At 43.1% G+C, this 20,530-nt stretch overlaps 2 protein-coding genes across 2 annotated transcripts; one reads left to right on the forward strand and one right to left on the reverse strand.

Annotated features, from left to right (window-relative positions):
* The first annotated feature begins 6,687 nt into the window (after positions 1 to 6,687).
* On the forward strand, positions 6,688 to 7,722 carry LOC123347881 (olfactory receptor 10C1-like). The gene has a single exon (XM_044985069.1). It carries the CDS (start codon positions 6,688 to 6,690, stop codon positions 7,720 to 7,722), a length of 1,035 nt encoding a protein of 344 aa, XP_044841004.1.
* A 4,299-nt stretch (positions 7,723 to 12,021) lies between these two features.
* Positions 12,022 to 20,057, reverse strand: LOC123347883 (olfactory receptor 10A7-like). The gene is made up of 2 exons (XM_044985070.1): positions 20,040 to 20,057; positions 12,022 to 12,698 (listed from the first exon to the last, which is right to left on the reverse strand). The coding sequence occupies exon 2, from the start codon at positions 12,667 to 12,669 to the stop codon at positions 12,022 to 12,024; it is 648 nt and encodes a 215-aa protein (XP_044841005.1). The 5' UTR covers positions 12,670 to 12,698; positions 20,040 to 20,057.
* Between the last annotated feature and the right edge of the window lie 473 nt (positions 20,058 to 20,530).

Raw genomic sequence — 20,530 nt, forward strand, 5'->3', positions numbered from 1 at the left:
TGATGAGCTGCCTAGCTTACTGGCTTTTGCAAATACCATTCTCAGGCACCCATCTCTCCATTCATTACAGAGGGCACCTGAGCGGCAAACTCAGGCTTTGTCAACCCTGTAATTCTCTAGGCAACAAAGGGTTATGAAGCATGGAGATGCTGAGCACCAGAATGCATGAGTCCCTTTGTGAATCTAGCCCCAAACTCTATTGATTTCAATGGGAGGGAGGTGCCTACATGCCTTACACAGGGCAGAGAACTTCCCTCAAATAATTTCTAGAGCAGTTCTTGTAGGGAAAAACACCCAATCTTGATTTAAAAATTGCCAGTGATGGAGAATCCACCATGACCCTTGGAAAATTGGTTAATTACCCTCCCTGTTAAAAACCTACCCCTTATTTTTCAGTCTGAATTTGTTTACATTCAACTTCTGGCTATTGGATCATGTTTTATAAATAATTTGAGATATACCTATCTCATAGAGCTGGAAGGGACCCTGAAAGGTCATTGAGTCCAGCCCCCGGCCTTTACTAGCAGGCCCCAATACTGATTTTGCCCCAGACCCCTAAGTGGCCCTGTCAAGGTTCCTTCCCCACTTTGAACTTTAGGGTACAGATGTGGGGACCTGCATGGACACTTCTAAGCTTAATTGCTAGCTTAGATCTGGTAACACTGCCACCATCCAGAAATTTCAGTGTCTGGATCACTTTCTGTCCCCCCAAAACCTTCCCCTCCCTGGGCAGCCTTGAGAGGCTTTTTCACCAAGTTCCTGGTGAACACCGATCCAACCCCTTGGATCTTAACACAAGGAGAATTTAACCATCTCCCCTCCCTTCCCCCACCAATTCCTGGTGAGTCCAGATCCAATCCCCTTGGATCTTAACACAAGGAAAAAATCAATCCGGTTCTTAAAAAGAAAGCTTTTAATTAAAGAAAGAAAGGTAAAAATTATCTCTGTAAAATCAGGATGGAAAATACTTTACAGGGTAATCAGATTTGTATAGCCCAGAGGAACCCCCTCTAGCCTTAGGTTCAAAGTTACAGCAAACAGAGGTAAAATACTCTCAGCAAAAAGGAACATTTACAAGTTGAGAAAACAAAAATAAGACTAACACGCCTTATCTGGCTATTACTTACAAGTTTGAAACATGAGAGACTGATTCAGAAAGATTTGGAGAGCCTGGATTAATGTCTGGTCCCTCTTAGTCCCAAGAGCGAACAAACCCCCAAACAAAGGGCACCAACAAAAGACTTCCCTCCACCAAGATTTGAAAGTGTCCTGTCCCCTTATAAGTCCTCTGGTCAGGCGTCAGCCAGGTTTACTGAGCTTCTTAACCCTTTACAGGTAAAAGAGACATTAACCCTTAACTGTCTGTTTATGACAGGCCCCTCAAGAATTAAACTCACAACCCTGGGTTTAGCGGGCCAATGCTCAAACCACTGAGCTATCCCTCTCCCCTTTAACCTTTGTTTTCTGGACTGGAGAGACCATTATCAAATATTTTATCAAAGAATCTTAGATTTTTCATAGCTACCTAGGTGATTTGAAGGCCAAGTTTTATTGACTATAGTGTGACAGATTCGGAGCTGCCTGTAATGATTTATGAATACTGTCTCTTGACTAGGTTGTGATGATGTTTACTCCATGATTCCATTGAGCTAATTCACGAGCAGGATTGTCCAAAACACTCGCAGGAAAAGGGGTGCAGGTGGATCCTGATATACACTTCCCAGCAAACTTTTAGAAAATGAAAGAGCCATTCCCTGGGAAGCCAGGTTCCCCCATTCCCTTGGGCCTATCAGCCCAGATTCCCCATGAGTGACTCAGTCCCTGGAAAGAGGGGAATCAAAAGATTTGGGAGAGTTTAAAGAGTCACACACTCCCTCTAGGTGACACAAATTTGTGAGCTAAGCAGATGCCAGTGCTTACTTTGTGCCTATGCAACCTTAATTCCGCCCCCTCCCCGTGCATATTCATTATGGTACAGTCTTTAATTACGGTATTTTTCAACTTCCATGTTTCATTGTAGGTTCTTTTTTGTAATTTCCTAGGTTTCTTAAGAAGTAAACTAAGAAAAGAAAAGAAGTGATTTCATCATATGGCACCCCATTGAATCCCACATAGTTCATCATCAGGGTTGCAACCTTCAGATCTACAGCACAGCCATCTGCCATGGGAGCTAATCCAGTACCTGCTAGGAGTAGTAGGTTGTCATCCTGTATGTGGGCCAGCCAGTGGAGAGAGCTGAGCCATGCACTTTGCTGTCAGCAAAGAGCTGTGATACCCACTGGCAGAGGAAGGGCAAGAGTCAGGAATCATGGGTTCTGATCCAGGTTCTGAGGGGAAGTGTTCCCTAGTGATTACAGACCCTTCTGTTTTCCCCAAGCTTGCAATAAAAATGATTAATAATAGTGATGTTCACCCCTGTGCAGAGAGGCAGCAAAAGTCCTGAACACCATTTAAACCCCAGCTAAGCCTGAAAAATGGGGTTTAAACGGTTCATAGGCCAAGACTGAATTTCCTCCTACTGGGACACTACTAATGCACATCGCCACTGGCTGAGAGCTCTCAGTCTGCTCCCACGTTCCGGTGACACTGCTGCAAATGCACACCCACTGCCATTAGAGAAGGGATGCTTCTGCAGATGACCAAAGGCCTAGAAAACAGGACCTATGAGAGAAGGTTGAAGAAATTGGGTTTGTTTAGTCTGCAGAAGAGAAGACTGAGAGGGGACATGATAACAGTTTTCAAGCACGTAAAAGGTTGTTACAAGGAGAAGGGAGAAAAAATGTTCTTCTTAACCTCTGAGGATAGGACAAGAAGCAATGGGCTTAAATTGCAGCAAGGGAGGTTTAGGTTGGACATTAGGAAAAACTTCCTGTCAGGGTGGTTAAGCACTGGAATAAATTGGCCAGGGAGGTTGTGGAATCGCCAACATTGGAGGTTTTTAAGAGCAGGTTAGACAAACACCTGTCAGAGATGGTCTAGATAATAGTTAGTCCTGCCTTGAGTGCAGGGGACTGGACAAGATGACCTCTCGAGGTCTCTTCCTGTCCTGCAAGTCTACAATTCTGTGTACACTGGTGTAACTCAGAGTAGGATTTACTCCCTTCTTGTGCAGCCGACATTCAAGCCCATGGCTGGGGAATGGAAATGTGTCAGAGCTTACAATTACAGTCCTGCATGTGGATTTAACAGAAGACATTTTCTCTGCATGGGATTCAACCTGCAGGGCAGGAGAGATGCAGCTTTAGCATGCCTGGGGCCAGATCCTCAGCTGGCGTAAACTGACATAGCTCTAAAGTGAGAGCCCAGCCCACTGATTTCCATTTACATCAGATGGGGATCTGGCCCCATTGCCTCCAGTGAAGCTGTGCTGATTGACACCAGCTGGGTATTGGCTCTTTTAGCTTCCATCGAGATGCAGCAGTTTACACCCACTGGGGAGGTCATGCCTACTGAGTTCAATGCAGCCACATCCATTTAAAGCAGTTGGACGCCTGCTCCAATATGTGATTCTAGACACTACATTGTTCCAATTCATTCTCCTAAAGAGTCCAAGGTGCCTTGGGGATCAGGTCCCTGAAGCCACTAGATGGAATTGAAAGATACTTGGCCAATTATCAGCGGTGAGGGTGGGGTGGAGGAAGATCAGAAAACTCCTGGCTTTGATTAGACACAAAGAAAATTATCTCTCTATTTATAAGGGCCCTTTAGACTGCTGCATGGTTACACCAATTTGAAAATCTTTAAAAGGCTGGCATGAAACTACTCTTTTTCCAAAGGTAAGTGGAATTATATTGGAGGCAGGAACAGATTACCTAGAACCGCAGCGAAAGAAAGCATATTGCAAGATATCTATGACTATTTGCAGAGAGGAATAACTGGGACAATATGATCTGTCTATCAGATACCATACATATCTCTCACCTTAGAGAGCAGGGGGAGAAAGAGATATAGTTATGGTGGGTGGGTGGATAGATAGATAGATAGATACTTACTTCATGCTGGATGATAATAGTGATATGATTTAAATAATATATTATTTATTTTCCCTGATTTTAAATTTTGTTTTTGTAAAATTCATCTCCAAAGTATGATAGTTGGACAGTTATTCTAGGAAGAAATATTACTTCATATTTCTCTTCATAATATTTCAGTAACCAGTCAGGGATTATAATGGTCCTCTCTGGCCTTAATAACTATCTATCTATTGGGAGACTTTCAAAAGTACAGATAGAATTCTCAGTGGGAGTCCGGCACCCACCTGCCATTTGTGCCTTTGAAAATCTCCATGTAAACAATCTATCTAATCCCCCTTTCTGAATCCAACCAGCTGCCTGGTCTGGTTTTCTATCTAGGCCCTTTTAAAAGCAAAGTAGCACAATTCTTCAGAGTATCAATATCAGTGTGTTCAGCACAGGTGAATGGTGCTGGAGTGATACACCAGGAGAGAGAATCCCTTGTTTAACCAATAACTCCAGTAGCAAGATATGAGTTGCCAGTGCACAGCCAATGCACCATTGAAACAAGTTCTCCATCACACACATGATATCTCACAAACATGAAATACAAAATACACACAAGATACTCAAACATCCTCCAAACAAGTTGTTTTCTACTTTCTGCCACAAGCAAGCTCTTCTTATATGCACACACATATACACTCAGTCACACAACATAAGAACATACACAGCTTTCAAACACTTCTACTGCTAGTGGTTGTCATAAGGAAATCATAGAGTCATAGAAGTGTAGTACTGGAAGGCACCTCAATAAGTCATCTAGTTATCAAATCTTTCTTCGCTTCTCCTCCCACCTCCTACACACAACAAACCAGAAAACACTTACGCATATACCTAACTTTAAGCACATAAATGTTCCCATTGAAGTCAATGGGACTACCCATGTCCTTAAAGGTAAGAGTATGCATCAGTGTTTTGCTGGATCATGTCTGGGGAGTGGGTTGCTTCAACCCTGACCCTCAGATCCCATATGCTACCCTAATAAGGGGACCATGTATGACAATAAAATTAGACAGATAGACAGAGCAACAAGGTGGGTGAGATAATATATTTTATTGGACCAATTTCTGTTGGTGAAAGAGAGTTTTGAGCTACACAGAGGTCTGCTTCAGGTCTGGGAAAGATTGCCAGATACTCAGTCTCCAAGCTTGCTTACTCAACACCCTCCCTTCACAGGTCTCCATCTGTGGCTAGTTTTGGTGGTGTTTATTCTTTCTGTATATGGACACAAGTCCAATAGATGATAGGCTGTGATGATTCAATAGAGAAGCAACCATGCAGGCTCAGTAAAGAGTGAAATGCTCCAGCCTGTGCTGTGCAGGAAGTCAGATTAGATGACATATTGAGCTCTTTTGTCCTGAACATCTTTGAACCTATGACCAAGTTATTTAATTTGGTAACTGTGCAGCAGCCCCATGCTTCCAGCTGGCTGATGGTCAGTGACCTAGGTCTATTTGATGCTCGTTACTAATGAGTGGTGTACCTGTATTCTTTGAACCACTGAGGCACTGAATACAAGTGTTATCTTTATGAGATTTGGTATTTCCATATGATGTCACTGGGGAGTGCAGTAAAACGAAGAGGGTAAGAGTCTGGGATTTAGGAGATTTGGGCCCAGATTTTACCCACTAACAAAAATCCACAAAATCTCCATTGACTTTGCTAGAGTGGCTCCAGATTTACACCAGTGTAACTGACAGTAATTCATTCACTGTATGACCTCTGGCAATCTCTGTGAACATCATTCTTCCAACTGCAAAATTAAAACAATGCGTCCTCTTATTTCAATACATATCACCCTAGTAAAGAACACACCCAGCAAAGTATTTTGAAATGTATGGATTAACAATACTTATTTAATTATTAAGGTTGAAATTTTCAAAGCCATTTTCAGACATTCATTGTATGCAAAAGAAAAATGGTATTTTATAGGAGGGGACCTGATGTCAGGAGATGTGAGATTTTTCAAAGGAGGCACAGCTCATTATGTGCCTAATTAATTTATAGACAGATTTATAAAGGTATTTAGGGAAATTCAAGAATTTTAAAAGTAACTACGCACACAACTCCCATATTATTAGGTGCCTAGGTGTTTTTAAAAATCCCACTAGGTGCTTAAATACCTTTAAAAATCTAGCCCTTAAAGTCTTTTTTGACAACCCCAGCCATAATCTCTCTGACTCAATTTCTCATTTGTAAAATAGGTGTATAAATATCATCTTCTTTCTCCCAACCTTTGCCTGTCTTGTCTACTCTGACTGTAAGAACTATGCATCTGCATAGTGCCTAGCGCATTATTAATATCAACCATATCTAGCTCTTACAGAGTATTTTCCACTAGTCAATCTCAATATGCATTACAGAGGAGGTCAGAACTAGCCTCATTTTACAGATGAATGGAGACACAGAGAAGTGAAAGGACTTGCTGAAACCATTGGCAAAGACAGAACTAGAGGCCATGTCTCCTGCTTCTCAAGCATTTGCTCTGGCCACTGGCCCAGTGTCTAGGCACTGCTATTAAACACATAATAAATATTTATTATTATTTACTGTCATAACATCTCCAGGAGAAATTAGAGATGAGAACACTCTAGTTTCTATTTGCTCAATTGCTGCCCATCCACCAATGAACTCCAGACATCCCTGGTGAGGTGACTTGTATTTCATCCCCATGCAGGTAGAGGGTCCAAAAGAAATGACAGGGGGAAATGACATGATTATAATGGAATTCACACTCCTGGGGCTCTTTCACCATCCTGAGCTGCAGCCCCTACTCTTCCTCGCCTTCCTCACTATCTACATCCTCATCCTGATGGGGAACGCTCTGGTTATCCTCGCCACTGTGTCCGACCCGGTCCTCCGCACCCCCATGTACTTCTTCCTCCAGAACTTGGCCTTCCTGGAGATCTGCTACACCTCGGTCACCATCCCCAAGATGCTGGCCAATCTTCTCTTGGAGAAGAAAACCATCTCTTTCTCTGGCTGTGCTACCCAGATGTACTTCTTCCTATTCTTCGGCACCACAGTGTGTTACCTCCTGGCCGTCATATCTTATGACCGCTTCGTAGCCATCTGCAACCCTTTGCACTACCCAGTCCTCATGTGCAGGAGGCTCTGCCTCCTGCTGGTCTCAGGATGCTGGGTCACCGGCATGTCTGTGTCCCTTGGGCAAACAGCTCTGATATACAGTGTGCCTTTCTGCGGCTCCAACATCATCAACCACTTCTTCTGCAACGTGCTGCTGCTGGTGAAGCTGCTCTGCCCAGACTCCCGCGTGAATGAGGTGGCAAAAGTTCTAATGAACGTCCTGGTCATCATCATCCCCTTCGCGCTCATCGTGGCCTCTTACATTTGCATTGTCACCGCCATCCTCAGGATCCCATCGCTGGATGGGAAACAGAAGGCCATCCACACGTGTTTCTCCCACCTTGTCTCTGTTTCCCTGTTCTACGGCAGTGCTATCTTTAGGTACTTGAGACTGAACTCCGGTTACACGTCAGGCATGGATAAACTGCTCTCTCTGCTCTACACGGTGGCACCTGCCCTGCTGAATCCTGTCATCTACAGCCTGAGGAACCAGCAGGTGAAAGCAGCACTGAGAAAAAATGGTGGACTGACACAAAGCTTCTCAAAGCATGTGAATGTGTTTTCTTGTGAGCCACTGGGGATTACATGCCCGAGTCTGCTCTTGGTTATGCTTGTATAAATCAGGAGTAACGTCAATGGCCCTGATTCTCCTCTGCCTCTAGTGTAAATTAGGAGTAATTTCACCAGCCTCAATGTGTCCAATTCTCCTCTCACTCACCCCTGTGAAAATCAAGAGTAACTTCATTAAATTCAAACAACTTGCACACCAGTGCAAATCAAGAACAACTTCTTTTCAAGGCAATGGAGTTATGCCAGTGTAAACCCAGAGCAACTCCATTGCAAACTTCAGCGACATCAGTTGACTTACTCTTGGTTTACAATTAATGTGATCAGAATCAGGTCCAAAGTTATGGAGCCTGATTCTGGCCTCAAAAATGCTTAAATATAGAGATTTACACTGTTGCTGTGGCCATTTCGGTCCCAGGCTATTAGACCGACCCAATGGGTGAGGTGATATATTTTATTGGACCAGCTTCTGTTGGTGAGAGAGACAAGCTATTGAGGTGACACAGAGTTCTTCTTCAGGTCTGGGTGCTGTTAAATTTGGTTGCCTTTTTCTTCATTTTATGGAGTTTCCATTTCAAATGACAAAATTTGATATCTTCCATTGTTGAGCACAGTATTGTTGCAGCCATGTTGGTCCCAGGATATCAGAGAGATAAGGTGGGTGAGGTAATAGCTTCATTCTCTTCTTCAGGTCTCTGTAAGCTTGAAAGTCTTTCTCTTTCACCAACAGCAATTGGGCCAATAATATGGAATCTTATTTATGATCAGGTTATAATTACACTGGCAGTTTAAAGGGATTGCAAATTAAGGGTACTTCTGTTTTAAGGCCCCTTTCTACTGCTAGGCAGGTGTAAAGGAGATTTCTTGTGCAAATAATAACTTGGTCCAGAGTAACTCAATTAAACTCAGTAGGTGAAATTCTGCTTCCTCTTAGAGCAGTGGTCACCAGCCGGTCTTTTGTGACTGACTGGTTGATCCTAGAGGAGCTCCCAGTCAATTGTGATCTCTGGTGGCACAACAGGGCTGCTGCTAAGACAGGCTTCCTGCCTGTTCTGGCCCCAAGCTGCTCCCGGAAGAGGCCAGCGTGGCCCCACAGCCCCAGGGTGGGGTGGCAGGGGTCTCCTTTCGTGCACTGCTCCTTCCTGAAAGTACCGCCCCCACAGCTCCCATTGGCTGGGAATGGGGAGCTGTGGTCAATGGGATCTATGGGGCCGCTGCTTGCAGGGAGGGGCAGTGAGCAAAGCCACGTGCCTCCCACCCAGGGGCTGCAGGGGCACGTTGTCCCCTTCCAGGAGCAACATGGGGTTAGGGTAGGTAGGGAGCCTGCCTTAGCAGCAGCCACTCTACACTGCTGCCCAGGAGCCACCAGAGGTAAGTGCTGCCCGGTGGGAGGCCGCACCCCAACCTCCAGCCCTGAGCTCCCTCCCGGAACCAGTACCCCATGTCCCCTCCTGCACCCTAACCCCCAGCCCAGAGCCTGCATCGCCTCCCAAACCCCGACTCCCTACCCCAGCCCAGTGAAAGTGAGTGAGGATGGGGGAGAGCAAGCGATGGAGAGAGCTGGGGATGGAGTGAGCGGGGTGGGGCTTTTGGGAAGAGGAGGGGTATATTCTGGGTTGCCCTTAGATTCAAAATGTGATATTGGACGTAAAGAGGTTGGAGACCACTGTATTAGACCAATGTAAGCCAGGAGTAACTCCACTAATGTAGTGCAAAACCAATGTAAGTGGGTGACGGGGCGTTGGGGGAGGGAGAATTGGAACACAAATCCAGGTATGAACAGGACCTGACCTAGTCCAATATTCTGAAGAGCCAAGAGTCTAAAAACTTGTAACCCATGAGAAGCATTTGATAAAAACAATAAAATGTATCTTTTATCCCCTGTTGCCTCTTTTTAAAATTAATTTAAATAGCCAAATATTTCCTCAATATCTTCTTGATGTGAAGAGTTATACGTGTGGGATTGTCAGAAGAGCCTAAGGGCGTTGGGAGCTCAATCCACACTGAAATTTGGAAATCTCTGCCAAAGACCAGCTATCGTGAACAGTTATTCTTGCATCGTGAGTGGTACAGAGCTAATTTTTTGAATGTCCCAGCTGGTGGCCCACAGTAGTGATATCTCAGCATATTTAATAAGCATGATGCTGTGTGATACGGGTTGAATTCACAGAGAACTCAGATATTTGAATCTGACTGATGATGGGATTTTCAGAAGTATCCAAAGGACTTTAGGAGCACATGTCTCATTGAAAGTCAATGGGATTTGTGCACCTAAATTGCTTAGGTCTAGATTTACAAAGGTATTCTGAGATTGTAAAGACAGAAGGGACCACCTTCTTCATATAGCCTGACCCCCTGTATAGCACAGGCCATAGATCGTCCCTGAATTAATTCCTGTTTGAACTGGAGCAGATCTTTTAGTGGGGAAAAAACATCCAATCTTGATTTTAAAATGTCAAGTGATGTCGACTGGCAATGTTGATGACTGAAAAAATTTCAGCTCTTCAATAAACAATCAAAAGGTTTTGCGGGAAAGCAGACACTGTCCATGAAATTTTTTTCTTTATTCAAAAACCCAACTTTCTAACAAAAGAAAAATGTTAATGGAAAACTTTTGACCATTTCTAAATCAAGGACTTCTCCGTGTAATTAGGCCTTGGCAAAATTAGATTTTTTTTTTGTGATTTTGACAGATAATATTTATGTTTATTTTTAAGCATTTTTTTCCAGTTTATATCAATTTAAATTTTAATAATTATGCAAAAGTATGGACTTTAATCATTTTTTTCCTGATTTTATTGATTTAAATTTTCATTGTTGCAGAAAATGATGTTGGGGAGGGGTAGACAATAATGGGTGAGGGTCCAACCATAACTATTTAATGACAACAGAGACAGATTCCAAAATATAAAGCTTTATAACCATTAAAACTCAATTTTTGACATCACATCTCAAAATATACAAAGTGAATAGCCTTAAAACAAACTCTAATAAGTTCTCAAGCAGCATTTCTCCTATTTTGCCTAGCTGTACATTTTGATAATCATCGATGGAGATATTTTTATTTTTGGGGGGGGTGTGGTGAAATCAACATTTACCAACATTTACCTAAATTTTCTAAGCCAAAATATAATGCGTCTTCAGATATGATGTTGAGAGGGCCATGGAAGTGCATTGTCCCATTCTCTTCTCACTGAAGTCAGTGACCTTTAGCCAGTGGCGGCATCATAAGGCTGTCAATGTACTCCTTTATGTGTCCGCTCATCTCTGAATTGTTCTCATAGCTAGGGAAATGGCTGAGCACCAGCTGCTTGGCCTGTGGTACATTTTCAACTTGTGGTTACGTGTCCTTCATTCGGGACAGGTCTGTGGTTCTGGTGTTGAGAGTAGCTGATGGAGGCCAAGCAAGAAACATTTTTGTGCTTGAGCCAAAGCTCATTAAAGTCAACAGGAGTTTCTCTGTTGATTTCAAATGTCTTTGGATCACCTCCTTTATCACAGTTTCTCGATGATTCACAGCTAGTTAAAGTGACTAAAAGTCCACAATGGAAAAAGATTAGTGCTGCTCAATTTTTTTCCCATGATACACCATTGCCAGGCTCTCTCATAATGCACTGCCTCCCTCTCCAAGAGGGACCCCATGATGCAATCCAACCTGGGAGCCTACAGAGAACAATGAGTCTCAGTCACCCAACATACACCTCTAGTGAGGTGCTGCAGCAGCATTTCCAAATCAAAACATTTTTTGGTTTTGGCTGAAGTATTTTGTATTTGGCCTCAATGTTTCAGGTTTTGGAAAGCAATTTTTTTAAGTTCCTTTGAAAATCTCAACCATGGGGTCAGATTCTGTCATCCTTACACATACTGTGTACTCTCTTTGCAGTTTTCTCTGGAAAAATCCCCTATCAAAAGTTTTCCATTTGGAAATCCCTGTTTTCCTGTGGGAAAATTATTCAAGGGAGAAAAACAGGGTTTTTTTGTTTGTTTTGTTTCCCTCCCCCGCACTTTTCCCACTCTTCCTTGCTGTTTTCAAAATGAAAACAGATGAGAAATAAGAACGTATGAGAAACAGACATAAGTGTAGAAAGTGATACTTTTGAGGTCAAATGCTGAAAGTCACACTTCAACTATTTTCAACAGACAGAGGTGTAAGAAAGTAGGTTTTTTTCCCCTCCATAGTCTAATTGTTTTCTGGCTTTTGCCAGCTGAGACACAGTGAGAAATTGGGGGAAAGTGAGGGGAATACCCACAGTTGTTAATTTAAAAGAAATCAGTTTTTATTGAACTTTATTTTCCAATGACAAAATTTTCATCAAAAATTTTTGACCAGCTTTATTTTTGGTTTGAAGAGTCACAGTGCCTTTCTAATTTTACAAAAATAGCAAAGCTTCCATAAATGCAGTAGAAAATCTTGGTGCCTGAGTACATTTTTTTCAGTTAATCTTCGGAGTGCCCCTGTCACCTCCTTGTTCCGCAAGCTGTAGATAATGGGGTTTAGCATGGGGGTCACGACAGAGTACAGCAGAGCAATGAGTTTGTCACTATTTGGCGAGTGGCTGGATTTGGGTTTCAGGTACGTGGTGCAGGCTGTCCCATAGAACAGAGTCACCACCAGGAGGTGCAAGGAGCAGGTGGAGAAGGTTTTCTGCCTGCCCTCAGCTGAAGGCATCTTCAGGATGGTTGAGATGATACAAACGTAAGAAGCAAGGATGAGTGTGAACGGCAGCAGGACAAAGAAGAGGGCAACCAGGAGAATGGCGATTTCAGTCATGTGAGTGTCCCCGCAGGCCAGTTTCATCACCGTGGGAATATCACAGAAGAAATGGTTGATTTCATTAGAGCCACAGAAGGGTAGGGTGAATATGGCCGCAATGTAACCCATTAACACCAGGAAGTTGGTAAGCCAGGAAGCAGCCGCAAGCCCTATACAGACTCTCCTGTTCATAAGGACCAGGTAACGCAGTGGGTGGCATATAGCAATGTATCGGTCATAGGACATCACAGCAAGGAGGTAACATTCCGTCCCTCCTGGGAAAAAAAGGAAATACATCTGTGTTGCACAGCCGAGGAAGGAGATGGTTCTATCCTCTGAGAGGAGGGTAGCCAGTATCTTGGGCAAGGTGACTGAGATGTAAGAGATTTCCAGGAAGGATAAGTTCCAGAGGAAGAAATACATGGGGGTGTGAAGGGCAGTGTCGGCCAAAGTGACAAAGATAATGAGAAGGTTCCCAGTCAGAGCAATGAGATAACAAGACAGAAACACCACAAATAGCCCCCAGCTCAGCTCAGGGTGGTCAGCAAATCCCAGGAGGATGAAATGGGTCACCGAGATGTGATTCCATGTGGTCATTTCTCTGATACACTCAGTCCTGAGGAAAAATTAAATAAATAAAGACACGAGGCTGCATGAGGTGCACGTTTCCCATTCTTTTCAATTATCCATAGTAAATGAAGATCCTGAATGCTGTTTAACCGAGAAATTGTCCTACGTCAAATTTTATCCCCTTCAGCAAGCATCAGACCAGATTCTGGTGACCTAGAGCATATCAATTTGAAAGACATCGTTCTTGATTTCAAACTCCAAGTCATGGAGAATCCACCACATCTATAAGGAAGTTGTTGCAATGGTTAATTACTCTCCACAGTTAAAATTTAATGTCTCATTTCCAGGTGGAACTTTTTTTTTATTTCACCTTCCAGCCATTGGATTTGGTTATAACTTTATCTGCTAATGAGACCTGTAGCATCTTCTCTTCATATAGACAATAATCAAGTCACTTCTTGGACAAAGTGTCTTGAGGAAAGATTTAGCTTGCACAATCTGTTCATAGTCTCTTCCCTGCCCCTTTTGCATGGGCTGGTGACTGCAACTGTTGTCTTATTCAGTGACTGTAAGTGTGGCTAGCTCCTGTCTGGGGGATGAAAGAAGAGGAACCATCTTTAGCCTTCCCTCCTTCCACAACTATGAAGGGATCAAACACAACTGGCTCTAGATACACACACCTTACATATCTATCTCAGACAGAGGAAACAGAGGTACATCAAGGTACCTCAGACTTGCAGATGGAAGCAGGACCAAAGAATTATGAGGGGAGACTGCTGGGTGAGGAGAGCGGACGGTAGAAGCATGTAACTAAGAGAACCAGGCAGAGGAAAAGACAGGCCAGTGAAGGAGACATAGAGCTCAAGAACAGGTTTGCAGAGTTGGAATATGAAGAAGGGACACAGCAGGTGTTCACTGAAGGTTAGAGGGCAAGGAAAAAGAGAAGAGCAGCTATCCCTACAGGAAGAGGGGAAGAGTCAATGGAGACAACACCAAATATGAGCCCCAGGAGAATACAGGATGGGTTGCGGAGGATTGCAAGGGCGAACAAGAATCAAGAGGACTTGCAGCCAGAGGGAACAGGGGATAGACCAGAGAATCATACTGTCACCAGGAAAAGGCAGGTCTACGTGATTGGGGACTCCTTACTGAGAAGACTAGACAAGCCTGTAACTAGAGCTGATCCGGAGAACAGAAGGGTGTGCTGTCTGCCGGGTGCTAAGAGACGGGATGTGGACCTGAGGCTGAAAAGGATCTTAATGGGAGTGGGAAAGAATCTGTTGATTACCCTTCATGTGGGAACGAATGATACGACTATGTTCTCGCTGGAACGTATCAAGGGAGACGATGCCAGGCTGGGGAAGACGCTTAAGGAAATCAAGGCTCAGGTGATCTTCAGTGGGATTCTGCCTGTTCCTAGAGAAGGGCAACAAAGATGTGACAAGATTATGGCGATCAACAGATGGCTCAGGCAGTGGTGCTAAAAGGAGGGCTTTGGGATGTACGGCCACTGGGAAGCCCATTCTCTTGGGATGGACTTCACCTGAGTAAGGAGGGAAATAGACTTCTAGGATGGAGGCTCGCCCAACTGATTAAGAGAGCTTTAAACTATGAATTTGGGGGAGATGGTTGGGAGATGTCCAGGTAATCTCCATGCCGGAATTTAACACCGAGAGGGAAGAAAACAAAGTAAGAGAGGATACAGCTATGAGCAGAAGAATGGACATAAGGAGGAAAGGTAGTATAGATACCAGTCTAATAGGTGATACTGGTGGTAGAATGCAGGGGCAGCTCTACTAATTCCGCCGCCCCAAGAAGGGCGGTGCACTGCGCCGCTCGCGCTGCCGTTCGCGGTCCCGCGGCTCCAGGGGATCCCCTGCAGACATGCCTGCGGAGGGTCCGGTGGTCCTGCGGCTCCAGTGGAGCATCTGCAGTCATGCCTGCGGGAGGTCCACCCGAGCCGCGGGACCAACGGACCCTCCGCAGTCATGCCTGTGGGAGGTCCGCTTGTCCCCCGGCTCCGGTGGACCTCCCGCAGGCATGACTGCGGAAGGTCCGCCAAACCTGCCTGCCGCCCTGCCGGCAAAATGCCGCCCCACGCGCGTGCTGGGGTCTAGAGCCGGCCCTGGTAGAATCTGTGCCTAACCAGATAAAGAATGTCAGTGAAGCCAAACGGCAAAAATTAAGCTGTCTGTACACTAATGCGAGGAGCCTAGGAAACAAAATGGAGGAACTAGAGCTACTGGTGCAGGAAGTGAAACTGGATATTATAGGGATAACAGAAACATGGTGGAATAGTAGTCATGACTGGAGTACAGGTATTGAAGGCTATGTGCTGTTTAGGAAAGACAGAAATAAAGGCAAAGGTGGTGGAGTAGCATTGTATATCAATGAAGAGATTAACTGTAAAGAAATAAGAAGGGATGGAATGGATAAGACAGAGTCTGTCTGGACAAAAATCACATTGGGAAAGAAAGCTACTACAGCCTCCCCTGAGATAGTGCTTGGGGTGTGCTACAGGCTGCCGGGATCTGATTTGGAGATGGATAGAGACCTCTTTAATGTTTTTAATGAAGTAAACACTAATGGGAATTGTGTGATCATGGGAGACTTTAACTTCCAAGATATAGACTGGAGGACAAGTGCTAGTAGTAGTAATAGGGCTCAGATTTTTCTGGATGTGATAGCTGATGGATTTTTTCATCAAGTAGTTGAAGAGCCAACAAGGGGGGATGCCATTTTAGATTTGGTTTTGGTGAGTAGTGAGGACCTCATAGAAGAAATGGTTGTAGGGGACAACCTTGGTTCGAGTGATCATGAGTTAATTCAGTTCAAACTAGATGGAAGGATAAACAAAAATACATCTGGGACTAGGGTTTTTTATTTCAAAAGGGCTAACTTTAAAGAATTAAGGAAATTAGTTATGCAAGTGGATTGGACTGAAGAACTTATGGATCTAAAGGCAGAGGAGGCCTGGAATTACTTCAAGTCAAAGTTGCAGAAACTATCAGAAGCCTGCATCCCAAGAAAGGGGAAAAAATCATAGGCAGGAGTTGTAGACCAAGCTGGATGAGCAAGCATCTCAGAGAGGTGATTAAGAAAAAGCAGAAAGCCTACAGGGAGTGGAAGATGGGCGGGATTAGCAAGGAAAGCTACCTTATTGAGGTCAGAACATGTAGGGATGAAGTGAGAAAGGCTAAAAGCCATGTAGAGTTGGAAATTAAAACCAATAGTAAAAGGTTCTATAGCCATATAAATAAGAAGAAAACAAAGAAAGAAGAAGTCGGACTGCTAAACACTGAGGATGGAGTGGAGGTTAAAGATAATCTAGGCATGGCCCAATATCTAAATAAATACTTTGCCTCGGTCTTTAATAAGGCTAATGAGGAGCTTAGGGATAATGGAAGGATGACAATTGGGAATGAGGATATGAAGGTAGATATTACCACATCCGAGGTAGAAGCCAAACTCGAACAGCTTAATGGGACTAAATCGGAGGGCCCAGATAATCTTCATCCAAGAATATTAAAGGAACTGGCACATGAAATTGCAAGCCCATTAGCAAAAATTTTTAATGAATCGGTAAACTCAGGGGTTGTACCGTACGACTGGAGAATTGCTAACATAGTTCCTATTTTTAAGAAAGGAAAAAAAAGTGATCTGAGTAACTATAGGCCTGTTAGTTTGACATCTGTAGTATGTAAGGTCTTGGAAAAATTTTTGAAGGAGAGGGTAGTTAAGGACATTGAGGTCAATGGTAATTGGGACAAAATACAACATGATTTCACAAAAGGTAGATCATGCCAAACCAACCTGATCTCCTTCTTTGAGAAAAGTAACAGATTTTTTAGACAAAGGAAATGCAGTGGATCTAATTTACCTCGATTTCAGTAAGGCATTTGACACGGTTCCACATGGGGAATTGTTAGTTAAATTGGAAAAGATGGGGATCAATATGAAAATTGAAAGGTAGATAAGGAACTGGTTAAAAGGGAGACTACAACGGGTCATACTGAAAGGTGAACTGTCAGGCTGGAAGGAGGTTACTAGTGGAGTTCCTCAGGGATCAGTTTTGGGACCAATTTTATTTAACCTTTTTATTACTGACCTTGGCAGAAAAAGCGGGAATGTGCTAATAAAGTTTGCGGATGACACAAAGCTGGGAGGTATTGCTAACACAGAGAATGACCGAGATATCATACAGGAAGATCTGGATGACCTTGTAAACTGGAGTAATAGTAATAGAATGAAATTTAATAGTGAAAAGTGCAAGGTCATGCATTTAGGGATTAATAACAAGAATTTTAGTTATAAATTGGGGACACATCAGTTGGAAGTAACAGAGGAGGAGAAGGACCTCGGAGTCCTGGTTGATCACAGGATGACTATGAGCCGCCAATGTGATATGACCGTTAAAAAAGCTAATGCGGTTTTAGGATGCATCAGGCGAGGTATTTCCAGCAAAGATAAGGAGGTATTAGTACCGTTATATAAGGCACTGGTGAGACCTCATCTGGAATACTGTGTGCTGTTCTGGTCTCCCATGTTTAAGAAGGATGAATTCAAACTGGAACAGGTTCAGAGACGGGCTACTAGGATGATCCGAGGAATGGAAAACCTGTCTTATGAAAGGAGACTGAAAGAGCTTGGCTTGTTTAGCCTAACCAAAAGAAGGTTGAGGGGGAATATGATTGCTCTTTATAAATATATCAGAGGGATTAATATTAGGGAGGGAGAGGAATTAGTTAAGCTTAGTAACAATGTGGACACAAGAACAAATGGTTATAAACTGGACACTAGGAAGTTTAGACTTGAAATTAGACGAAGGTTTCTAACCATTAGAGGAGTGAAGTTCTGGAACAGCCTTCCAAGGGGAGTAGTGGGGGCAAAAGACATATCTGGCTTCAAGACTAAGCTTGATAAGTTTATGGAGGGGATGGTATGATGGGATAGCCTAATTTTGGCAATTAATTTGGCAATTGATCTTTGATTATCAGCAGGTAAGTATGCCCAGTGGTCTGTGATGGGATGTTAGATGGGTTGGGATCTGAGTTACTACAGAGAATTCTTTCCTGGGTGCTGGCTGGTAAGTTTTGCCCACATGCTCAGGGTTTAACTGATGGCCATATTTGGGGTCGGGAAGGAATTTTCCTCCAGGGCAGATTGGCGGAGGCCCTGGAGGTTTTTCGCCTTCCTCTGCAGCATGAGGCACGGGTCGCTTGCTGGAGTATTCTCTGCAGCTTGAGGTCTTCAAACTGCAATTTGGGGACTTCAATAACTCAGACATAGGCTAGGGGTTTGCTATAGAAGTGGATGGGTGAATTTCTGTGGTCTGCATTGTGCAGGAGGTCAGACTAGATGATCATAATGGTCCCTTCTGACCTTAAAGTCTATGAGTCTATGAGTAAATGAGGGGCCCAAGTGTCTGATCCTTTAAGCACCTAAACCCATTTAAAAACCTGTCCCTAGTCTCTGTGTGCCTCAAAGATCCAAATAGGGGCCCATTTTGGATTTTCAACAATTCCTGAGCAGGTTAGACACTCACCTCCCAGTGCAACCAATGGGAGTTTGGTACATAATCTTTTTAGTCATATTTGAAAATCCAATTAGCTACCTATCGGCATCATTGGGAGCCTAAGTACCTTGGAAAATCAGGCTCTAATGCACCAGGCCAAGGTCACACAGGGAATCTGTGGTAGAAGAGTGAACTGAATCCATGTTCCCCACTGTCAAGCCAGAGTTCTAACCACTGGATCGTCCTTCCTCCTCTTTTATGCAAAAGTGGCCAAGCTTCTATTTTCATTTGAGATGGGCACCGTGAGGTATCAGCTGAAATCAGTGGATTGACTGATTTGCCCCAGTTGATGATTTGGACCAATGATTCCAAAGTCCTCAGTTAAAGCCTCACTAACATTGAGTAGCACACGCTCATGAGTAGAGCGGGACAACATTTTTCAGATGAAGAGTTTATTCACTGAAAAATGCAGTTTGGGGTCAACAGAACTATTTGCAAATCCAAATAGAATTTGGCAAATAGTTTCTGCCAAATATATATCTTTGAGAGACAAAGAGAGAGAGAAAAATTGAAACATTTCATTCTGACATTTTTAAAACAAAGTGTTTTGATTTTTTATTTTGAAATGTTTCATTTTTTTCAGTTGCCTAAATGTAATACTAATAAAGGGAATTGAAAAAAAAATCAGAAAGCAAAATGATTTTGTTTTCTGGTTAAACAAAACAGTTCTGCTAACAGGAAACATTTTTTGTCCAGTTTTTAATTTCAGTGACCCAAACTGATTTTATTGTTTTTGAGTTTTTGGTTCATCCAACAAACCTAGGAAAACTGCCCTATTAAATCAATAGGATTAGAAGCTTAAATGCAACTCCACATCAGTAGGGACTGTAGAGTCAATCCTAAAATTAGACCTTGTCAAGGTTGTTGGTTTTTATTTAAATCATGGAAAGATTAGCTGAAAAGAACATTTTTAGTTTTCATCTAAATTTTCAGCAAAACTGTTTTTGCTTTTAATCAAACACCTGAAAAAAAATCAAATTTTCTGTAAAAAATAAATAAATAAATAAATTTGTTTTTGTGGAAGGCAAACGCATTCTGCGGGAAATGGTTGGTGGTGGGGTTTTTGCTTGTTTGTTTATTTGAAATCACAATTTTTCATTGAAAAAAGGTTTTGATGGAAATTTTTTGACCTCCCCTACCCAACATATCTAACAAGTAGGAAGTAAAATCAGAGGCACAATAAAAGTGATAGTTTAGAATCTGAGCCCATTAACACTTCTTTGTAAGTCAAGGTTAGTTGTAAATCAGTCCACTGAAGAGAAAGGAGTTGCAGTGGTGTAAATCAGAAGTATTCAAGGTAGCAAAGTAATAGTAGTGCTCATCTGGAGTAACTGTACTAGTGTCAATGAAGATATCAAAGATTAACACTGCTGTAACTCAGAACAGAATTTGGCATGACCAGAATATTCCTTTTCACCTCCACTGGTGCTAGAATTGTTTAAAGCTCTCTTGAAATGTCAACTTGCCTCACCTTCTTCTGGAGCATGTAGCATGGCCTCTTTGCAGCTTCCAGATGTCTGTGAGCGATCTGAGGAGATGTGCAGAGGGAGCAGATGTTTTTAAATTCTCATCAGTGCCCCACCAGGACCTCATAAGCATGTCAAACTATGAACCCAGCGCAGAACCCACAGTAACATGAATGTGCTTCTTGGTACGTTATACAGATGGTCAACCTATCTGTCTATCCCCATATCTATCTATCTACCCATCCAGACCTGAAGAAAAGCTCTGTGTGGCTCAAAAGCTTGTCTCTTTCACCAACAGAAGCTGGTCCATTAAAAGATATCACCTCACCCACCTTGTCTCTCTAATATACTGAGACCAGCACCACTTCACCACCATCTATCTTCATACACCATCTCTTTATCTCTTTTTCTCCTTCTCATTTATCAACATGGTATCTTGGCACCCAAAAGTCAGGCACCAAATTATATGAGATTGGCCTATACAATTTCTAGTCAA

Source organism: Mauremys mutica, chromosome 13 (assembly GCF_020497125.1).
Source record: "Mauremys mutica isolate MM-2020 ecotype Southern chromosome 13, ASM2049712v1, whole genome shotgun sequence".
NCBI classification, from domain to species: Eukaryota; Metazoa; Chordata; order Testudines; family Geoemydidae; genus Mauremys; species Mauremys mutica.

Excerpts from the sequence above, each read along its gene's own strand:
- LOC123347881 (XM_044985069.1), top strand. The coding sequence starts at position 6,688 with ATGCAGGTAGAGGGTCCAAAAGAAATGACAGGGGGAAATGACATGATT.
- LOC123347883 (XM_044985070.1), bottom strand. The coding sequence starts at position 12,669 with ATGTCCTATGACCGATACATTGCTATATGCCACCCACTGCGTTACCTG.